We start from the raw sequence: 16,702 nt of genomic DNA, 5'->3' as shown, positions 1-16,702 counted from the left end.
TACTATTTAGTTAGTTGGTAAAGTACAGGGTCAGTGAAAAAGAGGAAGACCCTCAACGAGATGGATGGACACAGTGGCTGCAACAGTGGACTCAAGCATAACAATGATTGTGAGGATGGCTCAGGACTGTGCAGTGTTTCGTTCTGTTGTTCATAGGGTTGGAACCGACTCGACGGCACCTAACAACAACAACATCTAGTTAGTGAATTCCCCTCTCCTTCCCTCCCCACCCTTGTAACCATCAAAGAATGTTTTCTTCTGTGTTTAAACCTTTTCTTGAGTTCTCGTAATAGTGGTCTCATACAATATTTGTCCTTTTGTGAGTGACTAATTTCACTCAGCATAATGCCTTCCAGATTCATCCATGTTAGGAGATGTTTCTCAGATTCATCGTTGTTCTTTATCGTTGTGTAGTATTCCCTTGTGTGAATATACCATAATTTGTTTATCCGTTTGTCCGTTGATGGGCACCTAGATTGTTTCCATCTTTTTGCGATTGTGAACAGTGCTGCAATGAACATGGGTATGCATATATTTATTCATGTGACGGCTCTTATTTCTCTAGTATATGTTCTAAGGAGTGGGATTGCTGGATCATATGGTACTTCTATTTCTAGCTTTTAAAGGAATTGCCAAATCGATTTCCAAAGTGGTTGTACCTTGTTACAATTTTTTACCTTTATGTATGTCTGAAATATTGCCTAATAAATTTAAGGGAAATAATGTCTACCACATAATCTATTGTTGGCTAGCTTTTTTCATCTTTTTAAGTTATCATTATCAATCTGTGTCTTTTTACAGAATGTTCATGGATTTTTTTCTTACATTATTCTTGTTGTCCTCTAATTCTTATGGAAGATGACCCACAAACCAACAATGTTGCCATTCCTTCCTCCTCCCACTTGGTTACCTTCGCTTTCTTTTTTTCTGCCTCCTGCAATCCTACTCTCATTCTTTATCTGCCTTTTTCATACTTTCCATTTGTAGTTGATAGTTGATTCTCATTAAGCCTCAAGTTAGAATCTGGGAGGAGAAAAATGTGGGACTTTGGATACACAAACTAGTGTTCTTATTTTCCTTTTATCACCAATTCATGTTTTGTATGCACAGCAAGTCCTGCTTGATTCACTCATTCCTTAAGCAGATATTTTTTCATTCATTCAACAAATATATGCGTGCCTGATACATGCTAGGTTTTGTGAAGCTTGATTCTGTAGCTTTGAGTCTTCACCGTATGCTCTCATTTATAGGTGCTGTGCCTCATGCTATAGTGATTAAAAGGCAAATCAAACAGACTTCTGTCCTCCAGTTGCTTACTGTCTAGTAGAGAAGATAAGGCATGTATACAAATATGATACAGGCTAGAAACTGATGTGCCCAAAACACTTATAGATAAAGTGCTATAGGAGTTCATAAGATGGAAAACTAATTCTGCCTCCTCAAGGTGGTATCTGAAGGAACGGTTAGATATGACCATGCAGAAATGAGGAGAGTAGGCATTGTATCAGTGTAGTAACAAAGGAATTGCTGAATTATGGGGTTTGTGCATCTTTATACAAGATGAGTATCTCCCATCTTAAAAAAAAAAAAAGTCTTCTCACATCGCCCTTCAACTATTGCTGCACTTCTCTGTACTTTCAGAGCTAAAATTCTCTATCTATACTAAGTTGTTATTCCTGGTCTACTTGGAGTTTAAATGTTCTGTTTGTTTTACATCCTAGCCAATAATTTATTTAATCGGTGTTTTTCATTTTTCTCAATCTAGTGGGTATGGACTAGTGTTTTACTGTGGTTTTAATTTGCATTTTCTGATTTCTTATGAGGCAGAGTATCTTTTCATATGTTTATTGGCCATTCCTGTCTCTCCTGAGAAGTTTTTTGCCTGTTTTTCTATTGAGTTTTTTTATCTTTTTCATATTAATTTATAGGAATTTTTAATATCTTCTGGATAGTCATCTTTTGTCATGTGTGTAGCAGGTATCTTCTCCCAGTTTGTGGCTTGTCATTTTACTCTCTTTATGTGTCTTTAGTTCCAAAGTTATTAATTTAGTGTATTAGAATTTATCAGTCTGTTCCTTTATGGTCTATGATTTTTATGTCTTATCTAAGAAATTCTTTCCTACTCTTAGGGCGATAAAGATATTCTCCTATATTGTCTTTTAAAAGTTTTATAGTTTTGCTTTTCACACTTAAGCCTTTAATTCACTTAGAATTGATTTTTCTGTTGGATGTGGGTAGGCTCCCATTCCATTTTTCCCCCATTTTAGAGATCCATTTTTTTCTGGCATCATTTATGGAAAAGTTTATCCTTTCTCCACTGATAACAGCTGTCATAAATCAAATTTCTGTATAGGTGGGGTCAATTTATGAGTTCTTATTTCTGTTTCACAGGTTAATTTATCTGTGCCAATACCATGCTGTCTTAATTACTAAAGCTCTTATGTAATTCTTGATATCTATCAGGGCAAATACTCTATCTTCTTGTTCTTTAGGAGTGTCTTGGTTATTCTTGGCTTCGCTCATTCATGAAAGTTTTAGAATCAACATGTTGAATCTGTTGGCTTATTGATTGCAATTGGATCTAGAGATCAATTTGGGGAAAATTGACATCTTTATGATATTTAATCTTTGAATCCTTGAACATGATATAGTCTATATTTAGGCCTTATTTTGAATTTCACTCTCTGTGTTCCTGCTTTCAGTGCTGGTTCAGATTCTCATTTCTTTCCTGGACTGTTGGATTAGCTTTCAACTGATCTCTCTACTCTTTAGTCTGCTTTTTCAGATCTTTAGTCATAGTATAGTCGTAGTGTAGTCGTAGTATAGTAAGACCAGGAACCAAACTTAGGAATTTGAATTCTAGTGCCATCAGGTTTGAGCAAGTTATTTAACCTCTCTGTGCTTTTCTTTAAAATGGAGATAATAATAATACCTACGTCATGAGGTTGTTTCGAAGATTAAATGAGTGGAATATGTGTAAATTAACTACAACAGTGTCAGGCAAACGGTAAATGCTCAATAAATGTTAGCAATTATTACTACTGTGATTCAAGTTCTGGTAGTCCAGAGCTTGCCTTCTTAATTCCTGTGCTTTACTGAAGAGAAGATGAATTCAAGATGTATTTTGTAGATAAAAGTCATAGGACTTGCTAATGGACATCCTCATGGATGAGGGAAAAGAATCAAACTAGTTTGAGCATCTTTATGGGTGATGTTGACATTTATTGAGAAGGGGAAGACTGGGCAGGTTTGGATGAAGATTAAGAGTTCTGTTTTGGACCTGATCTATTTGATATTCCTGTGAGACATCAAAAAGGCAATGTTAGGTAGGAATTTAAATGCAATCTAGAGTTCAATATAAAAGTCTAGACCTACTAGATAAATTTGGGAGCATCAGAATAAAATAGTATTTAAGTGTCTAGGGAATTAATGAGATCACCTGGGAGTGAGGAAGAAGAAGAGCCAAGATCAAGCCATGAGGTTTTGTAGAGGAAGGGGGTTGCTACAATGGGAATGAGAAGATGCTGCCAGTGAAGTAGGAAGAAAATCAGGAAAGGGTATTCAGGATGCCAGCAAGGAGAGTGGCAAATTTAGGAGTTATAGCTGTATTGAATGCTGCTGAGAGTTGAAGTAAGATGAGCCTTAAGAAGTGACCACTGAATTTGCCTACATGGATGTCATTGGTGACCTTGATAAGCACTCTCTCCATGTAGTGGTGAAGTGAAAGCCTGAATGTAGTGGTTTAAGGAATGAATCAGAGATGAGGAAATGGAGACTCTGAGTATAGGTAGAGGATTTTAGTTCTGAAACTGCAGAGAAATGCAGCAGCAGTTGAAGGGGGATGTGGGAAGATTTTTTTTTTAAGATGGGAAATACTCAAACATGTATGCTGATGGGAATGATCCAATAGAAGGAAATTAATGGTATGTACATTGGAAAAATCAAGGGAGCAAGGTTCTTGGGAATTGATAAGTGCACAGGGAAGGATCAGCCTTTCATAGGAAGAGGAACTTTGCCTTCATTGCATCAGGAGCAAAAGAGAAGATGAGTTCAAGGGGTAGGTAGGATTGTAGATTTGCTGTTGGAAGATGCTTAAAAATGTTGTATGAGGGATTTAATGAATTAAATTGTATGTGGAGAGGCAATTGCAAGTAACATGGAAATACTCAGGAGCTCTCACAGGGGTTGTAGACAGCCAAATGCCCAGTATGAATTTAATAACAAATGATAGCATTTTCTTGGCTACTAATCCACATGTGTGACCTAGACATGTTTGCTGAGTTGCCTAATTATAAAGACCCAGATTTTCTAATGGGCATATTATTATTATATTTTTAATCATTTATTTAAACTGTGTTTATTGAGTACCTACTGTGGCAGGCCTTGTTAATACTGGAGTGACCAAGACAAATAAGGTCCTTGTACTTGTGGAGCTTACATTCTTATGGGGGGAATGGGAGGCAGAGACTGAAAATAGAGAAACAGAGAGAGAAAGAAACAAAGAAGGAAATTGGAGAAAGAAGGGTCAGGATGGGATAATAGGTTAGAGAGCCATGGGGCTAGGTGTGTTTGTAGGATCTCCTCTAGGGAGAGACCAGCGAAGGTCTCTTCAGAGGTGACATTTGAGCTGGGACTTGAATGATGAAAAAGCACCAGCCTGCAGACATTTGTGGAAATTGGGCCTTCTGGGCAGAGGGATCAGTCATTGCAAAAGCTCTGAGTTCTTTTTGAGTCCCTTTAGTGAAATCAGTTAATTGATACTATCATTCCATGAGTATGGATTGCACAGATAGTCATGTACAAGTGTTGGAGTGCACAACCTTTAGAAATATCTTTGGAGCATTGACTGGGAGCTTTTGATGATGTCTTTTTCCTCAGGAATGTTTTTTGAACAGGTGCTGTTTTATGCCTGGCATTGAGTGATGATGAAAAACAAACAAAAAACAACCAAACCCATTGCTGTCAAATCAATTCTGACCCGTGGCAACCCCATGTGTTACAGAGCAGAACTACTCCATAGGGTTTTCTTGGCTATAATCTTTACAGAAGCGGATCGCCAGGCCTTTCTTCTGTGGTGCCGCTGGGTGTGTTCGAACCACCAACCTTTAGGTTAGCAGTTGAACACAAACTGTTTGCCCTACCCAGAGACCTTTAATGATAACACAGAAGTATAAAAGTTGGATAAAATTTGCTTGTTTACTGTTTTGCCCATTGCCTAAAACACTGTCAGGTACATCGGTGTTTACAAAGTATTGTTGAATGGATGAATAAATAAACTTGGATTTATAGCTGCTATTTACTAGCTTTGTTACCTTGGGCAGGTTATTTAACATCTTAAATTACTTGGGCCTCAGTTTCTTCAACAGGAAAACGGAGAGGGAGGGAGAATTCCTCCCACCCCACAGCATTGTTATGTGGATTGAATGAGAGTTTTTGTTTAAAAACTCAATGGTGGTACTTGAGTGAGGGTGGAGGGTATCAGGTGGACCCAAGACCTGGGGTCCAGGGAAAGGAACTGCATTTTTGTTGTCTGGAATTTTAAGAAGGGAAAAGAGATGGGAAGTATAACAAGAGTTGGGACTGGAAAGATAAGCTGAGTCCAGTTTTTGAAGGGCCTCAGGAGGCCTGTTGAGGAGCTGGTACTTCATCGTGATTGCATTGGGAGGGCACTGAAGCATTATTAACAGAGAAGTGACATATTTAGATTCACTTTTTAAAAAGATTACTGTGACCGAAGATTGGTTGATAATGATAAAATCATTATCATTTCCGGAGAAGGTTTGAAGCTTAGGGAACTGGTATCTTCTGTCCTGCATAGCCTTAGAAATGCAAGTTCGTTCTCTAGCTATTTGTCTATAAAAGAAGGGGAAATAACTGTTTTGCTTTGATTGCATCATCAGGCATCTTCAGGGGATACACTGGCCATTTTAGAAAAAAGAGCTTTCATCAAAGTTGTTGTCTGAAGGAGGAGGAGGAGGAGAAATTTTCATAAACGCTATCATTATGAGCATAAAGGAGGAAGGGAAGGCTAAAGCCTGTTTACCATTTCATAGGACTAGTATTCTGGTACTTCTAGAATTTTCCCATACTTATTTTTATTAACACCTGCCTGTTTTCCTAGAGTAGTGAAAGCCTTAAAAATGGAAAGATGCTTGTCTTTCAGTGCGGGGAGGGATGGGAGACTAGGGAGATTGTCCTGCTTTGGAGCCAGGCTTGGCAGGGGGTATGCAATGGGCAAGGGAGAAGAACCGCAAAGGGTAGAGAGGTGGTGAGTGATGCCTGCCAGTGAAGAGGGAAGCACTCTGGGAGGAGGGGGATACTGGTAGACATTTTGGAACTGAAAAGACACGTTGAGGCTCAGCACTGTAAAGGACTGAGTATGGTTTCCCTTAGTCACAGAAAAAAACAAGACAAAAAAACTTCTGTTGGTGTTTCCTAGTTAGCTCATACTGTGATGGAAGGTATCAGACCTTTGAATACTGAAATGGGAGTTCTGCTTTCTATATTAAAATTGTCAGATCCCCCAAGGATATATAACCATGAATATTGTTGCAAGTTACCATTTATCACCTAAATGGGAAGAGTCGGTGATTTCAGATATTTAATAAAAAGCCTGGTACTAATGATGCCACAGGTGATGTTTTCAATTAGCAGTGTTTTAATGAGATTTGTAGGCTGGTAAGAACTAATCCTGTAATGTATGGAAAAAAACTGAGAAAGTAGGCCTAAATCTGGCAAATCTCCTGAGGTAGGGCTTTGCTGATTCAGATTTCTCTGATTAAACTTCTATTATCTTAAAAGCTCTCTGGAAATGAATTTGTATTGGACATTAGTGAGACACTTTTCAGCTTCCAAAATAAGTAAAGTCTGCAGATAGGTTTGCAATCAGAAGTTCTTGGTACCTTCCTAAGGCTAAAGAAAATAAAAAAGACATTGCTTATAGCAGTAAATAAATGTCATTTGGCAAATACTATTCAGTAGAATGGAAAAGTGGGAAACTAAAAAAAAAAAAAAAAAAAAATCCAGCTTCATTTTGGAGGAAACTTTGAAATGGACGTAATGAATGACCACCTGTTCTAATTTTAAGCCTCGGTCTCTCATAACTGTGCTGAGGAAATAGAATGACTTACACTCTAGAAGCACCTTTTCAAAGTACTTAAAGAACATTAAGCCCAATTTTGAAATCTGGAAAAAAGTCCCAGAAACAGAATTCCCAAAGAAAGACTGTCAGATAACCAATGTCTCTATCAGGGCAGCATAAAACCCAGATATGGTGTTATTTTTGTCTACTGCTCACTTGTGTTTTGGTATCATGCTCAGACAATCCATGTTCTAGGTTTGAAGTTGGACGGGAGTGGTGGGAGTAGAGTTAAGCTGCTCAGGGCAGAGTTGCATAAAACACCTACTGGAAGCATACGAGGCCCTTTCGAGTAACATCATTTTCTCTACATATTTTTAAATAATTCATTTATGCTTCCTTGAGCATTAGTAATAGTTAAGGACAGTGAATTGGAAAAAGAACAAAGGAGAAAAACGGTAGACGTTTGCAGAATAATTTATTATAATTTGTTGCTGTGCAGAGATAAAAATTAAGATGACAGTGATTTGGAAAACATCAACATCTTAATAATAAAAAGACAAACAAGCCAATTAAAAAATGGGCAAAGGATATGAACAGACACTTCATCAAAGAAGACATTCAGGCTAACAAACATGAAGAAACGCTCATGGTCATAAGCAGTTAGAGAGATGCAAATCAAAACTATAACAAGATAACCATCTCACCCCAGCGTTACTGGCAATAAAGAAAATAACAAATGTTGACGAGGTTGTGGGGAGATTGGAACTCATACACTGTTGGTGGGAATATAAAATGGTGCAACCACTATGGAAAACGGTATGGTGCTTCCTCAGAAGGATAGACATACCATATGATTGAGCAATCCTACTCCTAGGTATATACCCTAAAGAAACAAGAGCCATGACACAAGTAGACATATGCACACCCATGTTCAGTGCAGCATTATTCACAATAGCAAAAAGATGGAAACACCTAAGTGCCCATCCACAGATGAATGGATTAACAAACTGTGGAACATACACACGATGGAATACTATGCAACGATAAGGAATAATGATGAATCCACGCAACATCTCACAACATGGTTAAATTTGGAGGATATTGTGCTGAGTGAAATATTAAATCACAAACGGACAAATATTGTATGAGACCACTATTATAAAGTAACAACAAAAGGTTTACACACAGGAAAAGATAGGAGAAACATTCTTTGATGGTGACCAGGGCTGGGAGGGGGAGAGAGGGGAAATTACCAATTAGATAGAAGACACATGTTAATATCGGTGAAAGAAAAGGCAATACGGGAGAAGTTAGCACAGCATGACCAAGGCAAGGGAGGATACGGAGAGTAACACAAGAGGATAAAGGGCAACTTCAGTAACTACTATAGTTTAGACAATCCTGCGACAATAGTATTAACAAACAATAATTTATGAATGGATAAATAGATAACTCCAGCAGGTGTGGGAGGGTGTAAGGGAACACACCCACCGGCTGATACAGGTTTGGTGGTGAATATTTCTACATACATGACTGTAGGTGGGGCTCATGTAAAGCACACAAGGGGTACAGTCAGGGAAACCTCTTAGGCATAACCAAACACCTTGTGGGATGAAGTTCATAGGCTCAGAGACAAAGGACCATAGACTCAGGGGACATCTGTGTCAATTGGCACAACATAGTTCATAAAGACAGTGTTCTGTATCCTACTTTGGTGAGTAGCATCTCGGGTCTTAAAAGCTTGCAAGCGGCCATGTAAGATACAACTATTGGTCTCTTCTCGTCCAGAGCAAAGGCGAGTGAAGAAAACCAAAGACTCAAGGGAGCAATTAGTCCAAAGGACTAATGGACCACATGCACCACAGCCTGCGTGACCTTGAGACCAAAAGAACTAGATGATGCACAGATAGCGTTACCAATTGCTGTAACAGGGATCACAAGAGAGGGTCCTGTAAAAGTGGGAGAAAAAAGTAGAACAAAAAATCAAATTCACAAAAAAGACCAGACTTACTGGTTCGACAGGGACTGGAGGAACCCCTGAGACTGTGGCCCTAAGACACCCTTCTGACCTGGAACTGAAGCCATTCCCGGAGACCACATCCCTCCAAATGATAGACAAGCCCGTAAGATAAACAACGATGCTCAAGAGGAATGCACTCCTTAGAATAATCAATTATATGAGATCAAAAGGGCAATATTTGCCCAAAAGCAAAGATGAGAAGGCAGGAAGGGGTAGAAAATCAGGATGAAAGGAAATGGGGAACCCAGGGTAGAACTGGGGAGAGTACTGACACTGGGGAGTGAAACCAAGGTCATGAAACACTTTATGTACAAACTATCAAATGGGAAACTAATTTGCTCTGTAAACTTTCACCTAATGCGCATACACACACACAAAGACAATGATACTGTTCTCTGTGAGGGGACCTTATCTATAATGTTTATTGCTGTATCTCAGGCATCTAAAATAGGGCCCAGAACATAGTAGGTGCTCAAAGACTATTTGTTGAATAACTGGAAAAAAGATTTTCAAAGGATTTACTCACCCAATGTCACGCTGTGTTTCCCCCCTGTAGTTGTGATGGGTATGCACAGACCTGCGCAAACCGGCTCACCCTTTTTGGTCATGTTTCAGGATGGCTCACTGGGACCTCTTGGTCTTGGTCATCCTAGATGACGTAGAGATCAAACCTGTTACCTCGCCTTACTAACACGTCAGAAAACCAAAAACCAGACCCATTACCATCAAGTCAAATTTCTGACTGATAGCACTGCGCAGGACAGAGAGCGACTGCTCCATAGGGTTTCCAAGGCTGTAAATCTTTACGGAAGCCGACTGCCACATCTTTCTCCCATGGAGCAACTGGTGGTTTCGAACTGCGACCTTTTGGTTCGCAGCTGAGCACTTAACCACTGCGCCACCATGGCTCCTTTACTTTTTGGTTAGCAGCCGTATCACAACCACTGTGCCACCAGCGCTAAGTAGTTAAGCTGACCAATTATTCCCCGCCCCCCCATTCTGATTTAATAGGCATGGGATATTGCCTGGGAGGGAATTTTAAAAGCTCCCCAGGTGATTCTAACGTGTAGCCGTGGTTGTGAGCCACTGCTATTTATATGCCTTCCAGACAGCCCGGACTTCAGTGTAGTAGTGCGATCTACAAGCACAGCAGAAGAGGACTTGAAAACTATTTCCAGATATATTTTCTGACTTGAAAAGCAGATTCTGGATTGTAGTTTTTAAGACAGTCTTTATTATGAATGTTGAATTGTGGATTTAGGAGCATTCTTCCTTGCTTTGTACAGGAGAATTTAAAAATGAGAGGACCAAAGGGGACCCAGTAAGGATAAGTCAAAGGCAGAAAAGAGTCACTTTTCTGGCATGGGATGGGCAAGGGAAAAGAACCTCAAAGATAGAGAGGTGGTATGCAAAGTACCATCTGTGTAATTATTGGTGTGAGTCTCTGTGTTTATCTATTAAAGTAGATAATATCCCTGTTCTTAGTAGCTGAATTACACTCCGATCTGGAATACTTGGCCTTTTGTTATGTTAGTTTTTTTGAATACTGATCAAGGGATTGTAAATAAGCTTTAATTTAGTACAAAGTTCTAAGGGACAAGAAAGATTAGAATAGTGTTTTTCAAATTGCAGTTTGTGGCCAAGATTTTAAAAAATGAAATCAAATAGAAAATACGAAAATGCGTTACATGTAGTGAGAATAAGTGTTGTTTTGTGAAAGTTGTTTCAGTTTTGTAGACAAAAACATGTGTGTGTATGTGTCCTGGGTCATAATGTAAAATGGTTTTTTTAATTATGAGTGGTATTCAAAGAAGTTTGAAAGCCAGAGGACTAAGAGCATATAATTGAGAAGATGAAGGAAAAGAGCTGGTTGTCCTATCATTCCCTTTATGAGGCCAGATTGATTCTTATTTGCATTTATATTTTCTCACTCATGCATTTTTTTTTTTAGTGTGGTTTTTTTGGTTGCTTTTTTTTTGATCTGGTCATATTGTTCAAATTCTTATTACTGTTTCTTTACCTGAAGAGTGAAAATAACTATATTTTATTAGTAATGTAGTTCAAGGTTTTATAGCATTAACTCGTTTTAAAAGATAATACAAGTAAAGGTGAGTTGTCATGCTGTATCTGAAGTGTTTGTGTGTTTTGTTGTTTATTTTTCCTTAAGCACCATACAGTGGCTTTTGAAATGTACCTTTTGTTTTGCCTTTATTTTTTTTTAAAACATAGCTATTCTAAGTAAAGATGATTTAATATCTTCATTTAAATATTCACCATTACTCTAAAGTTTTACTGTAGAGCAAAGAGTTCTTTAGAAGCTTTGGAATGGGGGACTGTTTCATTGTCTATTGTTGTTTAACAAACTACCCCCAAAACTTAGTGGTTTAAAATAACAGTTTACTACTTCTTATGTATCTGTGGGTTGACTGTGCAATTCTGCTTCATATGGGGTCAGCTGAGGCTGCAGTCATCTGGAGGGCCTGGGCTGGAATGGCCTAGATGGCTCACTTACGTGTCTAATGCTGGGCTTACCTGGAATACTGGGCTCAGGGCCTTTCTTTCTCCACTTACTTCCTCCATGTCGTCTCTCTAGCAGGGTAGTCAGACTTCTTACCTGGTTGTTCCCCAAAATGCAAAAGTAAAAGCTGCCAATCCTTCTTAAAGATTAGTTCCTAGGCCAGAACTGGTACACTGCTACGTCCTTCACATTCTCCTTGTTGAAACAAATCTCAGGGCCAGCCCAGACTCAGTGTGGCAAGTGGCTAGGAAAGGGTGTAAATAGCAGGAGATGCTTGCTGGTAGTTAGAGGCCATCTTTGGAGGTAGTACCACGGGGACATTTAGCAGCTGAGTCATGAAATCTCATGCAGTTTTTATAGTGTATAAAACTTAAGGCTACATTTGGATTTTTGATGTCCCTGGGTGTTGCAAACGGTGAATGCACTCAGCTGCCAACTGAAAAGTTGCAGTTAAAGTCCACCCAGGAGTGCCTCGGGAGAAAGGCCTGGTGATCTGCTTCCACAAATGCAGCCACTGAAAACTCTATGGAGCACAGTTGTACTCTGACACACATGGGGTCTCCATGAGTGGGAAATGATTGCACAGCAACTGTTAGTTTCTAACTTCCTTTGACTCTACAGACACCTGCCTACTTGCCTCTCTTACTCAAAGGAGAGCTCATTAAATCTCCCTCTCTCCCTTCTCAAGTCACCTTCTGGTAGTCCTGAAGGGAGAAGGTTAAACCACAGTTCTGAACTAGTAGAGACTATCCAAGGGGCTACCTTGTCTCAAGAGGTTAATTTATACCTCAGGGGACCTTAAGACTGAACAACTCTTAATGGAATCCCAGTTTCATACAGGAAAGAAACCCTGTCTGTGATTCCTAGAAATATTCTCTTTGGACACTTATGGTGGTCTTGGCAGTGAATATCTGTCATCACCCACATTGGTATGGTCAGGGGGATATCATAGCAGGTAATCTGAACTGAATGGTCTGGATGATATTCCACCCAAGTGACTTAAGTTTATGGTTTTTCAAAGCAAATTATAGTTAAATTGTTTTAACAATAAATCTGCTCTTGCATCATTATCAGATGTAAATGTAAGTCATTTGTTTTATTTCAGTGATGTCCTTGCATTGCCCATTTTTAAACAAGAAGAGTCCAGTTTGCCTCCTGATAACGAGAATAAAATCCTACCTTTTCAATATGTGCTTTGTGCTGCCACCTCTCCAGCAGTGAAGCTCCATGATGAAACACTGACATATCTCAATCAAGGTTAGATGCTCCCTTTCATTGGTAGTATTGCAGACTGGCTGGATTCATGACATTTTATTAGGTACACTTAGATGTACACTCATCTTCTCTAGTGTGATCTGGAAAGCCTTACCAGAAGCCTTACTTTAGACATTTGAGTTTTAATGTCATGTTTGTCATATATTACTGGCTTATTTTGTCTACCTGCTCATTTTTAGGTTCCATCTCCCCATTTCTAATCTATGTTCCCCAGACACCCCCATTGATTACTGTCTGAGAAGTATTACCTAGCTCTGTTATTTACCAGTTGTGTAAAAATGAGATTGATAATACCTTAGATAATGTATGAAAACACTTAGCACAGCACCTACCATATAGGCTTATAAATGTTGTTGTTACTAATAAGTGTTATGCTTTTGTATATTCAAATAATTGAATTTTATTCTTTCTGAATCTTACAGAGTTAACTTGTGATGACTATAATATGTAATTACTTTTTCTTCTAGGACAGTCTTATGAAATTCGAATGCTAGACAATAGGAAACTTGGAGAACTTCCAGAAATTAATGGCAAGTTGGTGAAGGTAAAAGAAAATGAGTAAACCATCCCTCTGCACAATATGCTTTTATTGACCCTTATTGGATATTTTGGATAATATTCTTTTGCTTCTATAGAGGACTTGATTGGAATCTCTTACTTGCCATAGTTTGCTGGCATACTAGTAAACTGATGTGTTAATTCCTTGGGGTCAGAGCAAGCCCCTCTATTCACATGGATTTTTCAGAGCTGCACAAACAGAAGATTATCATTCCATGTCCAGGGTAGCCTCCTGGCTCAGTGAAGTTCTGTTTTCGAGAAGCTCCAGTGTCTCTTTGGATACTTGGTCTAGCAGCAAGGAAAACAGACGCTACTGTTGATGAATAGCAGTTCTCTTAGTCTAGACTGACAGTAATGACTTTGAGAATTCATAGCACAATTGGGACAGAGGAGTGTTTTTAGCAGCTGCAAAAGGTGGCAGGAGGGATTAATGGACACCTCCACAAAGTAAGAGTAACAAAAGCAGAGTCAATGGAAACAAGTCCTACCTGTCATCAGTGTTTACAGGTTATATGGTGAGTTAACAAGTGGGGGACTTGATGAGTTTTTCTTATGCATCTGAAGAACTTAGTTGAATATTACAAGATAATAGTAGAAGCATGTAGAAATGCTTCTCATAGGAGTCCTTTATGCCTGGTTACCATCAGGAATGATGTTTTGGCCAAGTTTTAGACAATTGTACCAGTTAAATATAAAGATTACATCTAAAAAATTATAAAATTTACCTTGAAATAGAGCTTGGTATGGTATGGGTTTTAGAGTGAAACAGGTCTTAAGAAAAATAATGTTAGATTATGTCTAGAAACCAGTTGGAGGTGACTCCTGCTGGTTTTCCTTGTCAGCACTGATTTTCAAGGGATCCTGTTATAATGTCACTTTGTTGCTTCTTCTTTTTTACAGTGCCCTTTATTGCAGTGTACAAAAAGTAATTTTTGAGAAGTGATTAGAATAATAAATGAAATTGTGATTTAAACCAGAAAATTCAAATACATTAGAGCAGAGTTTACCTTGCTGCATTTCAGAGACCACTGTTCATTTATGACCAAAAATAAGAACCATAGAGGGCTTCAAGTTTGAATAAATTTAGGAAATGCTGCATACAGTAGACTCCTCTAGACATCACATTAAAGGCCCTGAGACGTTCCATAGAAAAGAAACCAATCCAACCTTCTCCAAAATTATTTGGAAAACGACCTGCTTTTTCTGTGGTACATCTTCTTGCAAATATGATATATATTCAGGGAGCATTTTTTTTAATTGTGGTAAAAATATATATGACAAAACATTTGCCAATTCAGCAATTTTCACATGTATAATTCAGTGACATTAATTACGTTCATCATGTAGTGCAACCATTACCACTCCTTTTCTAAATTATCCCACCATCATTAACAGAAACTCAGTGCTCCCTAAGCTAAGATTTATTTCACTCACTTTGTTGCTTCTTTTTAGAGTATATTCCGTGTAGTGTTCCATGACAGACGGCTACAATACACTGAACATCAGCAGCTAGAGGGCTGGAGGTGGAACCGACCTGGAGATAGAATTCTTGACATAGGTTAGTTAAGAGAATCTGTTGCTCAGGAAACGCCTCTAACTATGAACTGAGAGTTGATTTTCTTTACTTGACGTTTACTTGATTCAGAATGCTTCAGCAACTCAGTTAGCATGAACCTGGAAGTGGTTATTGACTAAGCATAAAAAACTACTTGTAAGATACCACAATTGAAGTTGGAATTGTAAACACTTCATTTCCATAGTAGTTGCAGCCATTACTTCAGGAGGATGTTTTGTTTTGAATAGTGTGTAAAAGAGAACAGGTTTTCTCCCAATATATTGCAAGTTCCTTTATTTTACTAATGCTTGAGGGCCAGTTAATGATATGTCTTACTGAAGTGGGAGACCTGTGACTAGAATCTCTATCTTTCGGTTTGTAGTTCAGGTTTTTTTCTGTTTTGCTACATAGAGTAGAATTTGTTTTTCCTAAATCATACAGCATAAGGGAAAGATCTTCACCAACACACCCACAATCTCTCTTCATGAACATACTTTTAATCCTGGTATCTGTGTACAATACTCCAAAGTTATTATCTCCTATTGGCAAACATATTTGTTAAGCAAATCTGAGTAAGTACTGCTAGTTTTACCTACAAAAAAAAACTGTGGTTCTCATATACCCATTGCCATCAAGTCAATTCCGACTCATAGTGACCCTATAGAACAGAGTAGAACTGCCCCATAGGGTTTCCAAGGCTGTAATCTTTATGGAAGAAGACTGCCACATCTTTCTTCCACAGAGCAGCTGGTGGGTTTGAACTACCAACCTTTTGGTTAGCAACTGAACACTTAACCACTGCGCCATTAGGACTCCTTCATTCTCATGATAATATCCTGATACACATTTGATAAACTGACCTTAGAATGAGTCCAACACAACTAACACTGTGGAGTGGGACCCACTTAATGCTTTATTGTTTGAGTCACTAATAACTAATAGTAGTATAGTTATAGCACAATATGATAATAAATGATATCAGCTTGGCCTTATTTCTTTAGTTTGAATATTAATAGAAGTCAGGGAATGACATTTGAGTATCTGCCATGTGGATTGGAAAGCAGAGTTCTGCTAAAGTCCATTAATTTTTGTTTCCCTCTTGAGTATAAGATTTGCCTCTCTGTTATAGGATTATTTGGTGACTTGATAAGTAACATCAATCTTTGTGATAAATTTTGCCCACTTCTATCCTTGATACGGAGCCCTGGTGGTGTAGTGGTTAAGTGTTCGGCTGCTAACCAAAAGGTAGGCAGTTTGAATCCACCAGCCACTCCTTGGAAACCCTATGGGGCAGTTCTGCTTTGCCCTATAGGGTCGCTATGAGTCGGATCGACTCAACAGCAGTGGGTTTGGTTTCTGGGTTTTATCCTTGATACAGTGCTTTCTGTTTTTATTTGGACTCTCTGCTTCTCCTTTCTACAGTAATCCTTTTAATGTGCTTCTAGCAGTAACACTAATCATAGGACTGTAAGTGATGCACATTATAAATTATAGCTTTCATGTCACTAGAGCTAGTGTGTAGACTTAGTCAATCTTTAAGTAGAATTTTGACAAATTAAAAGGAAACTGCTTTTAATTGCCTTATTTAAAAAACCTTTTAAAGTAGAAAAAGGATACTCAGAAGGAAAGTACTTAGGTCAGTTTTAGCTCTAATCAAAACCTTTTCATTGGCAAAAAAAGAAGTGTGGTGTATGA

At 38.5% G+C, this 16,702-nt stretch overlaps 1 protein-coding gene across 3 annotated transcripts in view; it reads left to right on the top strand.

Annotated features, from left to right (window-relative positions):
• Positions 1–16,702, top strand: part of TFCP2 (transcription factor CP2) — a 65,343-nt gene that overhangs the window by 36,634 nt on the left and 12,007 nt on the right. For all 3 annotated transcript variants that reach the window (XR_002825881.1, XR_002825882.1, XM_004388333.2), the window contains exons 2-4: positions 12,725–12,876; positions 13,362–13,438; positions 14,905–15,010. Coding sequence is in view for 1 of the 3 variants with exons in the window: in XM_004388333.2 (XP_004388390.1) it covers positions 12,725–12,876; positions 13,362–13,438; positions 14,905–15,010 (335 nt within the window). In the remaining 2 variants the exon portion in view is untranslated. The remainder of the gene's footprint in view (positions 1–12,724; positions 12,877–13,361; positions 13,439–14,904; positions 15,011–16,702) is intronic.

The sequence above is a fragment of the Trichechus manatus genome, unplaced genomic scaffold (assembly GCF_000243295.1).
Source record: "Trichechus manatus latirostris isolate Lorelei unplaced genomic scaffold, TriManLat1.0 scaffold00209, whole genome shotgun sequence".
Lineage (NCBI taxonomy): Eukaryota > Metazoa > Chordata > Mammalia > Sirenia > Trichechidae > Trichechus > Trichechus manatus.
This window is presented reverse-complemented; position numbering and strand designations above follow the sequence as displayed.